This window comes from Tenrec ecaudatus, chromosome 16, assembly GCF_050624435.1.
Source record: "Tenrec ecaudatus isolate mTenEca1 chromosome 16, mTenEca1.hap1, whole genome shotgun sequence".
In the NCBI taxonomy this organism is placed as follows: domain Eukaryota; kingdom Metazoa; phylum Chordata; class Mammalia; order Afrosoricida; family Tenrecidae; genus Tenrec; species Tenrec ecaudatus.
The window spans coordinates 63,846,165-63,867,829 of record NC_134545.1 but is presented as its reverse complement, the minus strand read 5'-3'; the positions used below and the strand labels follow the sequence as shown (position 1 = coordinate 63,867,829).

The 21,665-nt window shown below is 44.7% G+C and overlaps 1 protein-coding gene across 2 annotated transcripts in view; it reads left to right on the top strand.

Moving 5' to 3' along the window:
* The window catches only part of BICC1 (BicC family RNA binding protein 1), a 311,914-nt gene that overhangs the window by 282,778 nt on the left and 7,471 nt on the right, over nt 1-21,665 (top strand). For both annotated transcript variants that reach the window (XM_075534861.1, XM_075534862.1), the window contains exons 17-20: nt 134-288; nt 4,863-5,019; nt 7,870-8,030; nt 19,912-20,011. In XM_075534861.1, coding sequence (XP_075390976.1) covers nt 134-288; nt 4,863-5,019; nt 7,870-8,030; nt 19,912-20,011 — 573 coding nt within the window. The remainder of the gene's footprint in view (nt 1-133; nt 289-4,862; nt 5,020-7,869; nt 8,031-19,911; nt 20,012-21,665) is intronic.

Here is a 21,665-nt window from a genome sequence, read left to right as displayed (position 1 = left end):
CCTATTGAGAAATAGCAGTTAGCAATCATTTCTTCATATGTGTCCAAGAATAATGCATATCAAATATTAATTCCTATTTTAGGGCATACATTACAAATATCAAGCATGTTGTCTTCTCTTGTGTCTTCCAAAGCGATGTTGAAGAAACCCGTGGTGACTGAGGTCAGAACACCCACAAATACTTGGAGTGGCCTGGGATTTTCTAAATCCATGCCAGCAGAAACTATCAAGGAGCTGAGAAGGGCCAACCACGTGTCCTACAAGCCCACAATGACAACCACGTATGAGGTTTGTAGGTCCTGCTGGACCTATGCTTCCTCTCTGATTTCTCACCCTGAGAGGACAATCCTCTCCTCTCTCCCCATTCTTTACGTGCACAAAGAAAAGTGATGAATGGTAACATAAATGACTCCCACTCCTGGAACCATTTTGTTACAAAATGGATGCAATTTGATATTGTATGGACTTGCATATGTCCCCTCTCAACGTTGTTGACCAGCTGTTAAAGAGATGTACATTTGAATAAGTGTATTTTGGTTGGGGGTGTCATAGATGATAAAGTTGAGTTGAGATTAAGCGAAGGACAGAGGTAATAGTCCATAAACGTTTATAAAAGTCCCTTTGTCCAGAAATATCACTAACAGGCCCCCTGTAGGGGGGGAAAAAGGCAAATATTCAACAAAAACAGGTTTTCAGATATGAGCTAAAAATTCAGTGTGCACAGATCTGCCAGGAACACAGCAGGAAGTATCTCCAGCGAGAACTCCAAAATTTTATGTTTCCCAGATGTTGGCTGTGCTGTTCAGGGAAGCTGTGTTCTCACCACATGGAGGAGGGAGGGACCCAGAGTTCCCCACTCAGCCAGCCTACACGTGACTCCCAGAGCAAGGCCTTTTTAATTTGGGAGTATCAGATTTTGGCCGTAAGCCTTTTGAAGTGGGGGTTAGAGAGAGCGAGAGCTTGGACACATACACAACACTGGGAGACCGTATAAACTCAAACTTGGGAGAAAACGGTGAATCCAAGAATCACAGTGTTCAACCAGCTCGTCGTACGCTAAAACACAAAGCCTGGTTTTAGGGGGTCATAATTGTTAGTCTAATAACTAGCATTTGCAGATTGGCCTTCCTCTCCCCACCCATTGTCTTTGTAATAATTCAGACTGTTGATGAAAGGCAAAAGCAGACATGCTATTTTTTTTTTTCTGTTGGCCTCTCTGAGTCAGTCAAAAAAGAAAACACTTGAAATTCTGAAAAGAGTGATCGCCTCTGAGTTTCATTGTCAGCGTTGCAGTAGCAACCTGGTAGGCTGGGCTTCAGAGGGAGGCTATTTCCTGAAGCTAGGTCGTGGCAGCAGTGGGAGGCTTCAGGACCATACCCCTCTTTCTGCCATCTTTGTTCTGGGAGAAAGATCAACGTCTTATGTTGGGAGAGGCCTCAAGGCGGCTTTGCCAGTTGTTGGACTTTCAAGCCGATCCATCCTTTTCACCCCATCGTGCCTGAGATCGGGAGGAGGATCAAAATGTCAGTGTGCTTGTGGGTGTTTTCAAAGGCGAAATGTTTCACTTCAGAAACGCTGCGTCGGTCCTGGCCTCTAAGACCAAAGACGTCACGGTGTTCGCAGGTGATGATCCTGTCAGGCAGGGAGGGTCAAGTGCACAGGGTGTGGGCTGTCCCCACTCTCATGGGGCAGCACAGTAGCTCCAGGGAACTGACTTCATTCCTTTGAGCCAGTTTCCCCATTGATTGGGGTTGTTGAGAAGGTTCTATGGGAAAGGGCAGCAAGGGTATTACGTTCACAGTAATGTTGAGCAGGAATGATCAGTTTTACACCCAGGGGTGGTGTGAATGGTTAATGGGCTGCCTGGCCACTGTCTGAAAGCTTAGCAATCGAGCATCCCCTGCAGAGGTGCCTTGGAAGAAAGACCTAGCAATCTGCCTCAGAACAATCAGCCGTCGATAACCGTAGAGAGTGCGGTTCCACTGACACGCGTGAGGGCTCCGTAAGTCAGAAGAGACTGGACAGCCATGCTTTACTGGCTTGTGATTTTCATTAGAGAACCTTACCTTGAAGATAACCCGGGTTATCGAGATGACGTAACTGAATCTCATGGGGAATCATTTCTGCACCTCTAAGAGAAAAGACTTTCTATATCTAAGGGAATACCTCCAAATGATGAACGCAGAATGTTAGGGAGAATTATTATATACATTTGTCAATAATTACTTGTGGGTTATGAGATAAACACTTTCTCCTTTTTTTCAATAACAATTTTTTATGTTAAGTTAGGTGGGGGTTGCCTTTCAGATGATGAACTTTATATTGAACAGTTTAAACTCTCATTGACAAAGCCCTCTTCGAGGGCTAGTCTTAGTGGCTCAGCCCAAGGCGGCGCATTAAGGACCTAGAGCCACCTTGTCAACAGCAGAAGCAGCGAAGGAGACAAAGCAGTTCTAGGAGGGGAGTCTTTTTCGGGTGGAGGTAGCTGATGTCATACGCAGGCAACGATTCCATTTCAGACGCGACAATTTACTGCTAGCTAGTGCAGTGGAAGGCTCAGAATGACAGTGTGTGAATGTTCATGGCAGGAAGAGTTCAAATCTGGAGACAGACATTTGGGAGTTATTGGGCACTGGAAAGAGGTTGACATTTCTCATGGAGAATAATGATGTGTGTGTCGGCGGGGGACTGGGGGGAGCACCCAGGAACAAGCCCTGAGGTACTCTGAGATTGGGAAAGAGGAGGCCAGGCTGGCAAGGATAGAGTACGGCAGGTGGTGCACGTAGGGAGTGTGTGTCTGACACAGGCCAGGGCCACAGTCAGCGGCGGCGGTGCCACCTTGGAGCCGATGACCGGAAGAGGCTCAGGAGTTGTGGGATGGCACAGAGCAGGCAGTGGGTTGGGAGCCAACTCCATGACAGCAAACAAAACAAAGCCAAGGGAAAGTCACGCATCCTCTTGGAACCGTTCAGCGAGCCTAAAACGATGCGCATCATCGGATTTTTTTTAACTTTCATTTACGAATTTAGTGAAGGTTTACACAGCAGATCAGTTTTCCATTCAGTGGTTCAAACATTTTTTTTTTCATCTCATTGATTTGCAAGCTCCACAGTGTCACATCTCTTACGCCACTTCTTCCCTGGTTCCTGTTTCTATTCCAACTCCTTTCCTACCCCTCTGGACTTTGTCTTTGGGGAAATGCTGCTCATCGCTCTCAAGTGGTTGATGATTCGAAGGTGTGCATGCCTCCTACCTGTTCTTTCCCCCTCATCGGACTGACTGTCTAAGCTTTGGCTGAAAATCAACCAGGAGGATGAGTCCATTTCCAGACTCTGGGCCATAGTCTCAAGGGCTTCACTAGTCTCTCGTTTTACCAGTAAGCTCGGTCATTAAAAAGATTTATGGTTTTGGTCCACATTATCCTCCCAACTCTGTTCCAAACCAAACTCACTGCTGCTGGGTCAATTCCAACTACTAGCACCCTCCCTGTGTCCGGGATCTGTTACTGTCACCCTTTCAGGACAGCTAAGAGGGTTAGCTGGACACCGATCAGTAACTCTGCTCTTATGGTCATTGGGCTGGACTTTCACATGGTCTCCTTAGTCCACTGGGCTAATTGTTTCCAAGCGCCTTATATTTTTACCACTCTTCTTTCCTCTAGAAAGCGAGAGAGCAGTAATTATACCTTACATTGCTACTCCCAAGCTAAGCAGCATGTAGAAAAAACTTGTCTTTGTGAACTGTATTATACCAGTTGACTCCTATATATATATAAAACAGCTGAGTGTTCTCCCAATCTCCCACCTGCACCCGCTTAGTCTGCTTGTCTATCCTTGCATTTGTTCCGAAATAGCTGTTATAGGATTATGTTTACGGTCATATTTGCCTCTGTTGCTTTTAACTCTTGCCCTTTTTCCTAACTTTATATTGCCTTCTCCTTAAGCCCTGGACTCTGGAGAAAGACAAGGCTTTCTACTTCTGTAGATAGTCAGTCTCAGAAGCGCACAGGGCTGTTTTGCCCTGCCCCGTGGGGTCATTGTGAGTCAGCACCCATCGATGGCAGTGTTTGGTGCTTGCTCTTTAGGTACCAGCCGGTTGCGTTTAAGGTTGGCAGTCTGCACCCATAAAGGTTTCTACTCTCAGAAGCCCTGCATAGGGTCATTAGGAGTCAGATGAACTGAATGGCAACGAGTTTTGGGGGGACCTGCTGGCCAGTAATTTACCCTCACTTCTCTCCACAACCCTGGTAGCCATCAAAGAATATTCATTTTAGTGTGAAACTTTTTCTTGGCTTTTTAAAGTAGTGATCTCATACAATACTGGGCCTCTTGTGATTGGCTAATTTCATTCCATACACTATCTTCCCATCTCAGACTTGTTATGAGGTGTTTCACAGGCTTATCATGAGGCATGAACTTTCCGTGGAGTTCCGCTGTGTGTGTGCCACCTTTGTTTATCCATTCTCCCATTGCGCAGTCAGCCCGTGTCTATCTTTTTCTTTTTGTGACTAGCGTGTTGAGCATGGGTGTGCGTACACTTGGTGCTGTTGACCACGCGGGATCTCAGCATTCACTCTTCCTGATCACCTGGCAGGGATCATCTGTGCCACAGGCTCTGAGGCTGCTCTGGGTACCTGGTAATCAATGCCCCATAAGGGGAAAATAAAAGAGTTCGCAATGTGTATAGCCGACTGCCTTGCCACTGGAGCACATAGGCTGTAGAAAGGGCCCCCTTCCTGAGAAGCAGCATCCATAGGTGACCACAGAGGTTAGCTACACAAGTAAATGGCAGAGTCGTTTCTCCTCTCACCCCCGCCACCTCCTCACCTTGTGACATTTCTCTTTCTCCGGCTTTGCTTACAGGGCTCATCAATGTCCCTTTCACGGGCCAGCAGTCGTGAGCACTTGGGAAATGGAAGTGAATCTGATAACTGGAGAGACCGAAACGGAATAGGACCCACGAGTCACAGTGAATTTGCAGCTTCTATTGGCAGCCCCAAGCGTAAACAGAACAAATCAAGTGAGCTTTGACTTTTCTTCCTACTCTTCAGTACTTAGAGTAAGCCTGGAAGCGATGTGGCGTGGGCTGCTGTGGAAACACAGCAACTCTGGCTCCATGCCTTGACGCACTAACTGTAACTCACGGTCTGCTCCTTCGGGAGCCCTCTGTGTCTCTCCAGGTGAATTAAGCCCCTAACCCCCACCTATCCTCCCTTTCTCCCATGCAGTCACTCGAGCCCTTGTCACGGAGGAGGGGTTGTGGGTAGGTGCCCTCATGGCAGTCTGACTCGGGTGCACAACAGACAGAACTGTGCCCAGCCCTGCCCATCCTTATAATTGTGCTTCCATTGGAGCTCATTCTTTCTGTCGCTGCGTCAGTCCAGTTTGTCAAGGACCTTTCTCTATTTCACTGCCACTCGGCTTTCTCAGGGACCAGTCACTTCTGACACGTTCAAAGTATGGAAGACAAAGTCTCGCCATCTTTGTTTCTAAGGCGCGACCAGGCTATGCTTCCTCCAAAGCAGAGTGATGGGTTTGTCCTGTTGGCAGTCCGTGGTACTGTCAGTATTCTTCTCCAGCACCCCAATTCAAGCGCCTCCATTCTTCCCCAGTCTTCCGTATTCCCTGTTCCACTTCCACATGCAAGCAAGGCAACTGAAAATACCATGGCTTGGGTCAGTCTTCAAAGTAACCTCATTGATTTTCAACATTTTAAAACAGTATTGTGAGCAGATTTACCCAATGCAGGGTATCTTTTGATCTCTTGACTGCTGCTTCATGAACACTGATTGTGGGTCCAAGCAGGATGAAATCCTTGACAGCTGCAGTCATACCGAACAGCGTACCGAAATGCAGTGGTTTGCTGATCTCTCTGTCTCTCCATAGAGAATTTGAGCCCTGTAAGCTTGAGCCCGCAGGTATTTCTCTTAACCACCGAATGTATACTCAGTTGCCCAAGTAAAAGGCAGTATGTTAGATTTTGATTGATTGATTTATTAATTATTCTCAAATGTCTAGCAAAGAGTCTGAAACCCAATAGGTACTTGGTGAATGTGTAAGGACTGAGGTTATGAATGATTAATGCGGACAATTCAGATGTTGTGGAAAGCATGGACACATAAAGGTATTGAGCAAATGTGGTCAAATTAGCATCTTGGACAAGAGAAGGTAGTTATTACAGGCAATGAAAAATATTTTATATTTTTTAATTGACAAAACTTAACAAAATAGGCATAAACAATAGGGGTGGGGGCTTAATATGGAGCAAGGAGGTTCTTCCTTTGGCCAGCTTTTAGACTCCCCAGTGAATGTAATAGTTTTGTTTCTGATGACACCTACCCTTTGGGGCCACATACTCGTGTAAGTAGAAGCATTGACAAGATGTGCCCCTGACCCTTTCTTTGGGGTTTTTGACAAATGCGCTAGCTAAGAGTATTTGAAGACTAAGAAAAGCAAGCACGCCGAGCATGGAACGCCCATCAGATCATTGTTACCGTGAAGCAAGTCTGCCAGGCTCGCAGGAGTCTCCGATTTGAAAATACCGGCCATTGTGCTGGTCACACTAAGAAAGCGGCATCAGCCCTATAGTTCCCAGGCATACTGCCCGGAGCGGCCTGGAGACTGCTCTTAACAGGTGCTGGCAGTATGACAGAGTGGAGAGATGGGCTATTGGGAGACCCAAATCTAGACGTATTAATGCTCTGTATTCTATTACCCAGTATGGTTTTGTGAATACTGATTTAGTTAGATGTTTGTTTAATTTTAAAAATGACTTCAAGGGATAATTTTGCTTCCTGGTTTGAAGAATATTTTCTCAAGGAGAGATTTGGGGGTTCCCCCGGTCTTGTTAGGATGTTAAAGCCTGGATTCTGTAAGAACTTGACAATCTCCATATGTTCTCCTTGTGGATCAGGATGTGACTTTTGACGCCTTGAGCAGCGGGAGTGGTGGCCAGTCCGCATCCAGTTCATCTGCTCTCATGGCACAGGGGGCAGGCATGTAGGGAGGCAGTAGACCTGCACTTCAATTCCTTCTCTGAGGTCTTGCTCTCATCTTCCTGCTGCTGCCTCAGGAGAATCGACACAAACTGTTGGGTCCTGGAAAGCCACTTGAGACCTAGTGTCCAAGTCCACTGAGCTTTGTGTGCCACTGAGTCTGAAATCTACAGGCTAGGTCGAGGCACCCTTCTCCAACACATCAGGTCCAGAGTCAAGCTAAAGTTCATTCCTGTCGCAGAATGTTTCCCAAAGGATAGATTCGTTTCTATTATAAATTAAAGCCAGAAACCCCAGCTTCATTCTTATCACAGCACACATTGCTCTTCCTTTTGGAAGCGCTCTGTTTTGTGAACCCTCTGCTCAGTTTTATTTTTGGCGGGAATGAGATTTATGTGTTGCAAGATCATCGAATTCCTTTGATGGCAGGCAAGCACAAGCCTAGTTACACAGAGCCGTCCTGTGATCCAACAGAAACCTAGCCTTTATAATCACTGTTCATACCTTTATTGTGTCCCAGGGATCTTCTTCCCAGTTCCTCATTTAATTCCCATCAAATCAATTTTAAAGAGTGAATGTTTCAGAATGCTCAGGGAGAATATGATGAATGATTATTACCTGCGGACGCACGGTTGTTGAATTGCTACCTCCCAGGTGTAACCTTGTAAATGGCAGGAGCCTCCCTGAAAGCAATAACCAGCATCTCCTTAATGAAAAGCCGATGTTTCCGTAAAGGATCGCAGCGTTTCTGCTGCTACTGCTCCCTTCAGCCGAACAATGAAATCTGAAATATTTAGGTGATTAAAACTTTTAATTAAATCGTGCTCTCTGTGGGCACTTACACGTCAAGCCTGTCTTTTTCCTTTGCCTTTCAGCGGAGCACTATCTCAGCAGTAGCAATTACATGGACTGCATCTCCTCACTGACAGGAAGCAATGGCTGTAACCTGAACAGCTCTTTTAAAGGCTCTGACCTCCCCGAGCTCTTCAGCAAGCTGGGCCTGGGAAAATACACAGACGTCTTTCAGCAGCAGGAGGTCAGTGATGGTGTATGCATTTTCCAGGGTCTCTCTGTTTGGTTGTGCTGAAGTAAGTCACTCATGGACCTATGACTGTACTGTCACTGCGCATTTATTCAAGTCTCATTGCTGAGTTGGGCTGCTGGTAAAAATGTCACCATGTTCCTCATTTATTCAGTGCACCTATTAAAAACAGTGAGAGTAATGAACACCGTGCTCGCCAAAATTCACATCAGAGGCTAAAGTTACATGTCAACGCGGCTGGGCTGTGACTTTTGACGGTTTGGCAGGTGCTCTGTAAACACCCTCCATTGTGTGATCCGATGGGAGCCATGAGCCCAAAGGGGAGTTCCCCGGGGAAGGTGGTCTGCATTCAGTCTCTGTGGGTGTTCTCAGCAAGCTTGCCCCTACTTAATTCTGCTTCTCACGGACGCATCCTCATCGAATCTGGTTTGGGAGGACAGCCAGCAGTCTGCCGCCTGCCTTGTAGATGTCGGGATCCAGCAGCTTCTGCTGCTCCATGAGCCGGCAGCCTGCCACCTGACCCACTAATTAGACTGACCAGCTTCTACAACCGCCTGAGCCGTTTTCTTGAAATAAATCTATTTCTCTTGCTCTTGGATATATTCAAAAAAAAAGTTTGTGGAAAAATGAATTCCAAGAGAGCGGAATTTTTCCACAAACTTTTTGAAGCCATTCATGTTTACATTTACATGCTTCCCTGGGGAAGCCAGCCTAAGACATTTTGAAAACAGCATTGTAAAGGTGTGTTTTCAGAATTAATTTTGCAATCTGAGTAGTTTTTTAAAAATCATTTTATTAGGGGCTCATATAACTCAATCTGAGTAGTTTTAAAGGTTACTGACAGACTCAGCTTCCAGTAGTAAGGTAGTAGTCAAAATCCACAAAATCTCCCCACCACAGAATCACAATACTTTTGAGAGACAAGGCTCAGGGTGACTACATGTTCTATATTTTTCCACAGTTTTGTCAGAATGAAAACTATAAGGTAGCTGACTGGTTGGCCCTACTCTCCATAGACAAGATGGAAAGAAATGAACTCACAGCCTTAGAGGCACAACTGCAGTGCCCCCATGAGGCCTGAAAGACGGCGTTTGTACCCAGAAAGAAAACCTTATTTCTTGTAGTAACAGTGCTGAACACCAAACCCTCTTATCACAAAAGTGGCGAAATTACAATGCCAATGGACGTCACACTCTGAAGTTGTGAAATATGTTGCTCTGTTTATCGGTATATGCAGCTCAGGGTTGATGAACCTATAGGGACAGCAAGCAGAATAAGGGTTTGGGGTGGGGTGGAGGGGGGAGCACAGGGGGGTGGGGTTGTGTGTAGGTGGTAAAAGGGAGATGATATCAGGAAGTACAGAAATAAAAAGAACGTTTGGAAACTGATTGTGGTAGCAATTGTACAATACCGTGTAACATGACTGAGCTACAGGGTGATATGATCTATGTATTAACTCCAAATCAATAAATTACCAAAAAATAGTGTCTGAATACAAAGTGAGGGTATTGATTGGGAAGAGATGGGATACTGAAACTTGGGGGTTTGACATATGGGCAGGTAATCAAGGAGCTAGGGACATAGAACCTTAACATTTCATTGAATTATTCCTGCCAACAGAACCAGCCTTCTGCCGTTTTAAGAGATTCTTCTATGTTGGTTTCTAGACCACTCTCCCCAGTAAAACCATCATTTCTTCCACCCCATCGAATGAGATTGACCCAGAGTTGCCAGAGAAATGTTGTTTGAGGTACAGTCCCAGGCAGTTTCTGGTGGGCAGCGGCCGCCCAGCCATCGCTGAATGTTGCCAGGACTGACCTCCCACGTCCAGTGTGGCTTCTAGACCTATCAACTCCCTGCCATCAGGTGTATGCTGACTCATTGCGACCCTGTAGGACAGGATAAGACTGCCTATGTGGATGTCTAAGCATGTCACGCATTACACGAGTAGAATGCCTTGTCTCGCTCTCATGTGTGGTTTCACATTGCTGACCTTGAAGTTGGCAGCCCACTCCCTAACCCCAGCACCAAGAGGCAAAGAGTACAGTTTGTGACCCAGGAGGAAGTATAGTACACTCCAGACGGCCTGCCTGATTGCTCAAATCTATACAAATATGACAATTATGAGGTTGGTACAGGACCAGGCAATGTCTCCTTTTGTTCCATGCTGGGTCACCGTGAGTAGGATTGAACTCAACAGCACCATGCAAACAGAAACCTGGGGATTATGTGTGGGAGTGGCTATTCCGGAAGTTCGATGATGCACAAGGTGCATAGAGTTGGTTACATCTATGTTTACTGATAAGGGCTCACTTCATTCAGTAGCCAAGACTGAGAGGTTAAATAAGGATCTAGTAGTTTACTTGGTTGGTTCACTGAAGCATAGATTAAGCAATAACCTCCTTTAAGTGAAAATGAAGTGCCAAGCCTGCTTGGTGGCCTGTGGATAGAAAATGATATCCAAAGGCCTAGGGAAATCACCATGTGGGGCTGGATTTAGCCACTGGACCTATAAATCCACCTAGGGAGGGCCCACAGGGGGCACCTTTTACAGCAGCCAACCCCCAAGCCAGACCCTGCTGCCATGGAGTTGACGGTAAGACTGCAGGTCTCTAGAGGAGCGGATAGCCTCGTCTTTCTCCCGAGGAGCAGCTGGTGGATTTAAACCACTGACTTTGCCATTAGCAACCCAACTCCTAACCCACAGCAACACCAGCGAGCCTTCTGTGCATAACAGTGAGGGACACATTTGTAAAGGGAGTCCCAGAAGCCTTGACCACTGCGGGGATGGTTATTTTACGAGGTGCCAGATTTGAGCGTGAGAACGGCTGTAACGGAATTAAGACCTCTAACTACAGTGGGGTTGATGAGACCCTGTCTTGTAGGGGCCATGTAGGAAAACATAATCAGCAAAGGTAATAATCAGAAGAGCATGACATTGGCTACTTAGGCTTGGTATCCCTAGGAGGGAAATAGATGGAGAATCTACAATTGGTTTGCTCTGTGCAAATGAAAACAATTCTAGATCAAGTGCATCCCAATCCAATGTGAATGACCAGAATAGAGTGTCATGGCCCCTCGATTAGTTCCCAGACTTGAACCATCTGCAGCCCTCTAACCCTTGAATGAGGGGAGGTGGAGTCCCTTGAGCAAGAACCCCACTTCACAGCCAGACATTTGCATTACTTATCTTTCTTCAGCCTTCCCCAGAGGGAGCTTCAACCTGAAGAATGACTACTTGCTGGAGAAAAATCAATCATCTGACTTTGAGGGGATTACCAGACACTAACTGCCCTCACACTGATTCCAGTTTTCCATCTTTCCACTACAGCACACCGAAGTTGGGGCCCATGGGGAGGGAAAGTCATTGACGGAGTCTTAGCTCTGAAAGCGACATAACCATTAACTGATAAAATCCCCACAACGCATCCTTGACATTCAGAGTCAGGGTTATTGTGGGAAGAATAGCAAGTGGAAGCCATTGGAGTGGCCCTGACCTTGGGAAATCGTGAACTAAAAGTAACGGTGAATTCTTGAAGGAATTAGGGTGACCACCAGGATAAAGGACTTGAAGGATAGAGGGCAGTGAGCCCTACTAAACGTCCATTCCACTTGCCGATTCCCATGGAAGGCTAGGTCTGGCTTTTGCTGTAATGGGCACGAGTATGCATATGTCTCTTGGAGTCACATATCTTATTTCTCCAGGATAATATAGACCAAGTGCGGGCGGGGGTGGGGTTCTGGATCAAATAGGATTTCTGTTTCCAACTTGTCAATGAAGCACCATTCTGGTTTCCACTGTGGCTGTATTATTTTTGCAGGCCAACCAGTCGTGTACAAGGGTTCCAATCCCTCCATACTCTCGCTCACACGATCTGGTTTCTGTTATTTTATTTTATTGTAGCAATGGGCTGAGGTGAGCTATCTCAGCGTTATTTTGATTTCCTGGGAAGGTAGTTGAGTAGACATTAAGCTGCTAACCACAAGGTCAGCATTTCGAACCCACCAGCCACTCTGCAGGAAAAACATGAGACTCTCAGCTCCCATTCAGATTTACAGCCTTGGAAACCCAAAGGGGCAGTTCTGTTCTGGCTGTGAGTCAGAATCAACCCTCTGACAGTGGACTTGGCTTGATTGGGTTTGATGGTTCTAATAATCATGAGCATTTCTTCATATGTCATTGACATGTCTTCTTGGTGACGTGTGCGAGCATATCCTCTGCATAGTTTAAAATTGGCCATCTTTATAGTTCTAGGTTTTACAGTCAGGTCTTTGAGCCGTCTTGAATTGGTTTTCGTTTGTGGTGTGAGCTGCGAGTCCTGTTTTATTGTTTTCCAGATAGCTGTCCAGCTTGGCCAGCACCTCTTGTTACAGAGACGGTCTCGGGCTCTGGCGTGCTCTCAGCAATCAGCTGCTCATACGGAGAGGACTTTACTTCTGGGTTTTCAGTTGTGTTCCGCTGGTCTGTGGTTTGCTGGGTATCAGCACCAAGCAGGGTAGTAGGTTTTGATATCAGGAAGGGCGTGGCCTCCTGCTTGGTTCTTCATTATTTTTTATCCGAAGGTTATTTCTTTTTCATTTAAACGTGGTGATGAGTTTCCCCATCTCTTTAAAGAACGATGCTGGAATCTGAGTAGAGATTGCATTCTATTTGTGATTGTGTTGGGTAGAACTGGCACTTTCTTCTTGTTAAAACTTCATATCTATGTGCATTTTATAGTCTAACATTTATATAGGTCTCTCTTGCTTTTTTATGTGGTAGTGTTTTATAGTATTCTCTATATAAGCCTTTTGCGTCTCTGGTTAGATTTATTCCTAAATGTTTCATCTTCGGGGTGTTTATAAATGGTGTTTTCCGGATAGTCTTTTCGGAGTTCCCCTCATTAGTTAAAGGACTCTGACCTGTTTCTTCATATTGACCTTGTACCCTGTCACTATGTGGGGCCTTTTGATCAGTCCCATAACTTTCCTGTTGAATCTCTGAAACTTTCTGTGTGTAAGATCATGCCATCTACAAAGAGGCTTTTACATCTTCTTTGTCAATCTGTGGTTTTTCAGTGCCGCCGACTCAGTTTTGACTCACAGCGACCTTAGGAACAACAACTCACTGTCCTGTGTCAACCGCAAATGGTTTTTAAGTTTGAGCCCTGGTTGCAGCCACGGTGTCAATCCATCTTATTTGTGGACCTTCCTCTTTTTCACTCCTCCGCTGCTTTCCCAAGCATGACGGCCTTCTGCAGGGATTGGTCTCTTCTAAGGACGTGTCCACAGTACACAAGACGAAGTCTCACCATCCTTGCCTCTAAGGAGCTTTCTGGCTCTACTTTTTCCAAGACACGTTTTGTTGTTGCTATTATTCTATTGGAAGTCCATGGTACTTTCAGTATTCTTTGCCAGCACAATAATTCAGAGACATCCGTTTTTCTTCGATTTCCTTTAATCATTGTGCAACTTTCACATGCATATGAGATGATTGAAAATACCATGGCTTGGGGCAGGTGCCCTGTAGTCCTCAAATGTAATTCCTTGTTTCTCAACACAGCAGATTTACTCAGTGTGATGCCTCGTTTAATCTCGACTGTTGCTCCATGGGCTTGCTTGTGGACTCAATTTGGGTGCCTTTGATTTAGATTTCTTGCCTATGGCTCTTCCTAAGACTTCCAGTGCAACTTTAAATAGGAGCGGTGACAAGGAGCATTGTTGTCTGGTTTTGGTGTACAGTGTCTTTCTATAGAGACAGCGTGGACCATCGGGTTTTTTTATATATGCCCTTTATATTGAGAAATTTCCCTTCAATTTATTCTGTTGACTGTTTTATATATATATATATATATATATATTAGATTTTGTCGAATGCCTTGTCTTTATTGAGCAATATGATCTGTGGCTCTTAATTTTGTTTTATTTAAATGGTGTATTTTCTTGATTGTTTTTGGAACATTGGGGCATCCTTGGGTACCTGGTTGTTAAATTCTGTTGGACAGATTGGCCTTCTAAAGACACATATTGCACCAGCTATGTGGCAGTATCTTCTAGGGTTGGGCCCATGTTTTCTAGGAGGTGGTATATACTGTATTCTATAAACCAAGATCCAATAAATGATGCCTTTTCTTTTAGCCAGGACTTATGGGTCCAAGAATCAAGCAGTGGAAATGGAAATGGCACCAATTACTGTTACCCCTAGTGACCAGCTTTCAGAGATGTTGCTGGTGGCAGAGTGGTTAAAAAATTGCTACAAACTGGAAGATTAGCAGTTCGTAGCTACCAGTCACTGCACAGCAGATAGACGTCGCTGTCCTGTAAATATTCAGTAAACTCCAGCAGGCATCTCTGCCATGCCCAGAGGGATTCTGTGAGTCCAGATTGACTCAGTGGTGATGAGGGGGCATACTGTATTAACTCGTGTGTAAGCCCAGTTTTTCAGCACACTTTTTTTTTCTTTTTTTACATTTTATTAGGGACTCATACAACTCTTATCACAATCCATACATATACATACATCAATTGTATAAAGCATGTCCATACATTCCCTGCCCCAATCATTCTCAAGGCATTTGCTCTCCACTTAAGCCCCTTGCATCAGGTCCTCTTTTTTTTTCCCTCCCTCCCCTTTCCCCCCTCCCTCATGAGTTGGAAAGGGGGAACTGATTACAAGGATCCACGTGTGACCTCTTCCCTGGGAGAGGGACAGCAGAGAAGGGGGGAAGGGAGACTCTGGATAGGGCAAGATATGACAAAATAACGATATATAAATTCAACACACTTTTAACGCAGTTTTTGTGGTAGAATTAGGTGCCTCCGTTGATATTCAGGTTGGCTGATACTCGAGTATATATGGTACTCTTGACTGACCTGTGCTCTGAAAGTCTGGAGGCCTCTGTTCCAAAGAGAGTAATGCTTCCACTGGTAAACACAGCACAGATTCCATCCTCGTGCCTCTGGATCTACAGCAAAGGAAAGGTTGCTCTATTGACTGAGGGATGGCTTCTGACTCCCAGGGGAATTGGATGGATAGTACACAGTGGAAGTATCAGAGTGGATTTGGATTATGGTCTTGTATAGGAGATTCTTTAAAACAGCTCTTAGTCCTGTTGTACGCTGTGACTAAAGTCCACAGAAAACTACAGAAACCCACTTCTGACAGGACTGCTAATGGCGCCGATCCTTCCGGATTGAAGGTTTGGGTCACCCCAGCAGACAAAGGACGGCACTCAACTAATGCACTTGAGCATATGAAATGGGTGGTGGCAGAAGATAGGTTTAAATACCAGCTACAACTACATAATCAGTTGCAGAAACAAAAATTGTAATTGTTTTGAGCATTTTTTTCCATGTGTGTGTGTGTAAAATCAAACTAACAGTTTCTGAGTTTATTCTGATTTATAGCAACCTTATAGGGCAGATTAAAGCCACCACATAGACTTTCACAGGCTACAGCTCTTTAAAGTAGTAGACTTTCTCCCACGGACTGACTGGTGGGTTCAAAGCACCAACCTCTCAGTTAGTTAGCAGCCAACCTCTCAGCAGTTAGAGTTGTAACCACTCAATTAAGCACTGTGCTGCCAGGGCCTTGTCAGATTAGAAAATAGAAGCTGATTACGTATAAAATGTACATTAATAGATCATTGTTTTCTTCCCTCTTCCATTGCAGCTTATAAAACATATAAGTCGATCTAGTACACTTTCTATTGTATGCCTGTTGGTGGTATTGTGTTAGGCACACGAATGACTGTGTAATCTTTATTTAGCATTGATATATGTTTTAAGGAGATGTAAACAGATGAAATGGTGACAAAGGGTAGACTGATGGTTGTTGATGTGTCGATTTGCCAGGCCAGGATTATCAGTCGTTTGGGAGATATGATGTAACCCTTTCCCATTTGCAATCTGCTGTGAGCAATCAGCTGAAAGGGAACTTTCCCTGGGATGGGTCTGCATCTAATAGATATTAATGATCCGGCAGAGCTAGCTATTGCTTGATTTTGCTTCGGCCTCACCATCATATGACCTCTGGTTCTTATAAGCCAAGCAGCCTGTTGCTTGAACTGCAACTTTGAGAACAGTCAACTCCTGCAGCACAGTGAACAAACAGAAAAGGGGGAGGGAGGAGAGACAGACAGACGGGGTTATCTTTATTTGTGATGCACAAAAGTAAATAGCATCTGAAATAATTACTTTTCCCACTCCTATCCCAGTCATGTTACTCCAGGCTTTCCTCAAAGAGTAAAGCGTGTTTCCCTGTGTGCTGATCTGTTTGTTCATTTACTGGTTGGATTTTGCATGAACCAGACAGTCTTGTGAACTTATCTCAACCACATATGTTGGTCAAAGTGACCAGCCATGGCCGATGCTATACTGGCACATAAAAAGAAGGGAGGGGGGCTCTCTGAGCCGAAGTCTTTTCAGGAATGCAGCAGAGAATCAGGACATGGCTAACCCAATGCAGCAAAAATGTATTAAAGAATTCATTGAAATTCATTAAAGAATTGCATCATTTATTTAGCCTCGCTAGCTGGATGGCATTGATTGATTAGGAATCTCAAAATCAGAGATATTTTTAACTTGTCCAAGACACCGAAAGTCTCAGTGTAAGAGAGTAAAGGTTATAAAATAATGCTCTGAGCTTGTTTTCCTCGTGTTTATTTTTTCAGATTCATTACCTGTTTTAAGATGTACAAAATAATATTTCTAATAAACCAAACGCACGTCTTTCAGGCCACTCCTGACTCACAGTGACCCCCTGTGGGTTTCCGAGACTGTCGCTGGTTTTGGGAGCGGAAAGCCCAGCCTTTCTCCCGTGGAGCCGCTGGTGGTTTCAAACAGTCGACCATGCGATGCAGCCCCCAGTTTAGCCATGGCGCTCCCGGACATTTCTTACAGGTCCTTTTCCAAAATGCTGCCCAAAACAGAGAGAGGAAAACATGAAAGTCCAAAACTAGAATGGTTCTACGCAGTATTTTATTAACTGAAATAAAGCAGTTTTATTGGCACACAGCCACACTCACTGGTTCACATATTGTGTATGGTTGCTTTGGAGTTACGACTGCGGAACCGAGACATGGCGACAGAGCCACATGGCCCGCAACCTCTAGAATAATCTAAACTTAATCCTTTAAGAAAATGTTTATTTACCCAATGAACTAGTGAGTCTCTAGTAAGTACTGTTTCTCAAGACATCATGTGATAAATGATGCCGTAAAGAGGCTTTGCAATAGCTAGTGTGCTTCCGTAATAAAAACATAAGATTTCAAATTGCCCTCGGTATCATTTGAATGCACCATATCGTTTACTACTTCTTGGTGTTGAAGGTTGACAGTCTGCTTATTTCATGTAAACTATTGCCTGGTATTCATATGTGATTTAGCATGCATCTCCCTAGAGTAGCCTTGTGAGGTTTTATTTAGCGTAAACACGGTCAAAATTTATTAACAGTCGCATAGATGATTACCTCTACACATGATTACTCAGATTAGCTACCAATCTGTGGTTTCTGTTTTAGCTGTTCAGTGCCATCAAGTTGGCCCCCAAACTCATGAAAGCCCATGCACAACAGGGCACCATGTTTCCAGAGCCCACGCAGACCTCACGGTGTGAGCCACAGGCCATGGCTGATGCCCAGAAAGGATTTCCTTGACTTTCTTCCTCATTTGTGTTCCTCTGGAAGCTCTTTGGCGAGCCCATTGTTGTACAGCACCAGTCACAGTCAGTGCTTACGCGACAGCCCTGCGGACCGTGTCATTTTGACAACCCAAGTGTTCACCACTAGTAATAGCAGAGCCAAGAGGATCGAAGCCCAAGCCTCTCTGCTTCAGCGGTCCCGCCTTGCTTCTCCTCCGTGCAGCCTTCACAGGAAGGCAGGGGTTGTTGGACTACATCCCTCACCACTTATGGCTGATGTTCAGGAACACAATTAGACAGTTTCTGAAAAATCCCACCTTTGCGCCACTTTTCACGATAGGCTTCTTAGCTGAGCAATGAGTTTGGCATAGCCTGGGATTTCCAGCAGTCTCAGGTAAAACACTGTGGAAGGTAGCAACGTATTACCCAAACTGCTAAAATAACAAAAACAAACAAAAATTGTTGCTTCACAGTTCTAGAAGCAACAAGTCCAAATTCGGGGTTACAGCAGGGTCGAGCTCTTCCCAAAAGCTCTAGAGGAAGACCCTCTTTGAAACGCCCCCCACCCCCCGCTTTCTCTAGGCCTAGGTGATTCTTGGCTTTAGCAGCGTGAGTCCACTCACTGCCAAGGTCTTGCATGGCCACCTTCTCCCTTGGCTCTGCCTCTGTCTCCTCTTTTCATAAGGATGCCCCGCATATGGGATTAGGACTCACCCAACTTTACTATTTATATTTACAAAGCCCTCGATCCCAAATCCAGTGAACTTCACAGGTATTAGGGCTTAGATTTTTACTTTTTAGAGGGACAAATAAATTTATCCCTATGGTTTTATTTGGTTTTCTCTTACAAAGATCCACTTTACCAATTCATAATCCAAAGCTAAGGAATACGGTTCCCTCTCCTAAACAGATAGGTATTTTCCTCTGATCAGCCTACAAAAGTTATATAATTCTTAGTTTCCCTTTTCACCAGTACTGCCAGGATGCTCAAAGCTAGGGTTTAAAAAAAATATCTTAAGAGTTTTATTTGCATATAATTCACATATCATACAATTCAATAGTTCAATCATATTAAGAAGGATTGTACGATGATCAGCACAATCCATATCAGAACATCTTCTTTCTGGTACTCATCGTTTGTGACACCCCATTTCCCGTAACCTCTCCTGCCACACCCCAAGAAGCCATTAGTCCAATTATTGTCTCTATAAATTTAACTATCCTGGATTTAAATATGGAAAATATAGCCCCCCCCAATAAAAGCAATTTAAAAAAGTAAAACAGAAAAACCTCAGTAAAGACGGAAGCAGAAAATAACAAAAACTAGAAAATATTTTAAATGGGTCTGATATGAGGGCTGGAGGCACAGGGAATCCAGGGTGGACGATACCTTCAGGACCAAGGGTGTGAGGGACGATGCTGGGAGAGTGGAGGGTGAGTGGGTTGGAAAGGGGGAACTGATTACAAGGAGCCACATGTGACCTCCTCCCTGGGAGAGGGACAGCAGAGAAGGGGGGAAGGGAGACTCCGGATAGGGCAAGATATGACAAAATAACGAGGTATAAATTACCAAGGGCATATGAGGGAGGGGGGAAAAGGGAGGGAGGGGGGGAAAAAAAAGAGGACCTGATGCAAGGGGCTTAAGTGGAGAGCAAATGCCTTGAGAATGATTGGGACAGGGAATGTATGGATGTGCTTTATACAATTGATGTATGTATATGTATGGATTGTGGTAAGAGTTGTTGGAGTCCCTAATAAAATGTAAAAGAAGAAAAAAAAATGGGTCTAAAGGGAGCTCAATTGATAAGAGTAACTTTTATCTCAGTTGCAGTCGCTCACTGGCTTAAATTAAGGACCCAGCTAGAATCATCAAATCAGTTTTTTTTTGCCTTTATTACTTGCTTTGCCCACCATCATTCATTTTGATGTAAAAGCAAGGCATAACTAATAGCTAACCAGGTGGAGGAATGAGTTGGGAAATCCCTGCACGCTGCACATGGCTAAGTCACTCGGTTGCTAACTGGAGGATTGGGTGTTTGAATCCACTCAAAGGCATCTTTGATGACAGGTCTGGCTCTCTACTTCCAAATAAATCAGCGCTGGAAGACCCTCTGGGACACAGCTCTGTTCTGACAGACATGCGGTTGTCACGCATCAGAACCAGCTCGACTGAAGCTGCTTTGTGAAGTCCGTTGACTCCAGAATTGGAAGAAAACGAGGACTTGACATGTTGATTATGGATTGTTTTCCTTCATAGATTGATCTTCAGACATTCCTCACTCTCACGGATCAAGACCTGAAGGAGTTGGGAATTACTACTTTTGGTGCCAGGAGGAAAATGCTGCTTGCCATCTCAGGTAAATATTAATGCTTACACTCATCTTTTGAAATCTAACCAGGCTCAGCCCAGCCACTGCTTGCTAACAGTCCCGAGACCATGCTGGTGGCAGGTTCACAGGACTCTGCAGCCAACAGTGTGATGTGCACTCAGACGACCACTAGTTTTTCCTGCAGACATTGCGTGCACATCCGCCTTCAGGATGGGTGGCGCTCCATACAACTTTCTCTTCAGAAAGGTCTCAGCCCAAACTGACCGGTGCAGATGAGTCTCCTTCAGCAGTTTAGCATTTATCAGTGGGTTTGTAAATACTTTTGATTGGCTGTCATATTTGAAACATGGCTCAGCAGACCAGCTGAGATCATTGTACCAGAGAAAAAGAAACAGGCCTCTTGGTCTAGCTTGGAACCTGCCAGTGTTACTTGTCTGTGTGCTTGTTTAATTTTTGACCAAGTGTAAGTAGAGTCTGTGCATCACAGAGGGATGTAGCATTCTGAAGGTAGTCACAGAATGCAGGGAAATAATGGTGTCTACCTCCCTAGGCTCTCTTCTTTGTGTCTGTTACATGTTCGAGGCAGTAGAAAGTGCTCGATAATGCTTTGCTCTTCTTTAAAGGAACTGAGCCACATGATGAGTTGGGAATAGGTAAATATGTTGCCCTTGTGGCTCACCAATCAATGTGTGACTGTTAACCAAAGGGTTGCTGGTTCAAACCCATCAGCTGCTCTCTTGGAGAAAGACCTGGAAATCTACTCTTGTCCCAATGGAGCAGTTATTCTTGGTCATGTGTGGTTCATATGAGTTGAGATCGACCCAATCACACGTAATGATAGTACTCCACCCACCACCACCACCAAACTGTGTTCAGGAAAAGAAGAACTTTGGGGAAAAATAACTAGAGTTACTTCTGGATGACTTCTTAATGCAGGTCATGAACATCATATTAAAATTCTTGCCTCTTTCCCACAATGGCCGAGACACCCAGGGCGGAAGCCACATGCAGGTGTTATAAGGAAACAATTCTGCTTTTTCAGAGTGTGGAATGTACAGTAGTTACATCCAGCTGGTGAGAGTCTTTTCCAAACAGCATTTACTAATCCGACTGACAAAGTTAAACCCCTTAGCGGTGGTCTGTTGTATTTCAGCTGTGGCTTTCATCCCCTGCTCTCCTCATCCCTTCCCAGGATGGGTATTGACCCATTATCTGAAGCACATAACACAGAGCTGTTTTGAAATACGAGTGGAACGCCAGCCATTGAGTTTGTTCATGATTGTCTTTTAGGCTTTTCCATGAATAAAGAATGTTCTACCCACATTATTTAGAGAAGTCTTCTATTACCCCTTGTACTGTGGCTGTCTCACGGGTAGACACATTTCCTTCTCACCTTTAAGATCAGCCTTGTCATTTGAATAGATCAAAGTAGATATACTTAGATCTGGGATTTCTCGCTACCAAATTCTGAGTCCTTGGTGAATTTCCAAACTTCTTCTGGTTTTATTGACTATTAAGGAGGATTGGAATAGATGGTTTTGCAGTCACTATTGTTTCTAACACCTGTCTGTTCCTGGGATGTGTCTATCATCCAACTGAGGGAAAATGGAGAATATACAGTTGGAACCGTCTACTCCAGTGAGCGGCTACCCTTTGTTCTCTCTCTCTCTGAACCATCTGT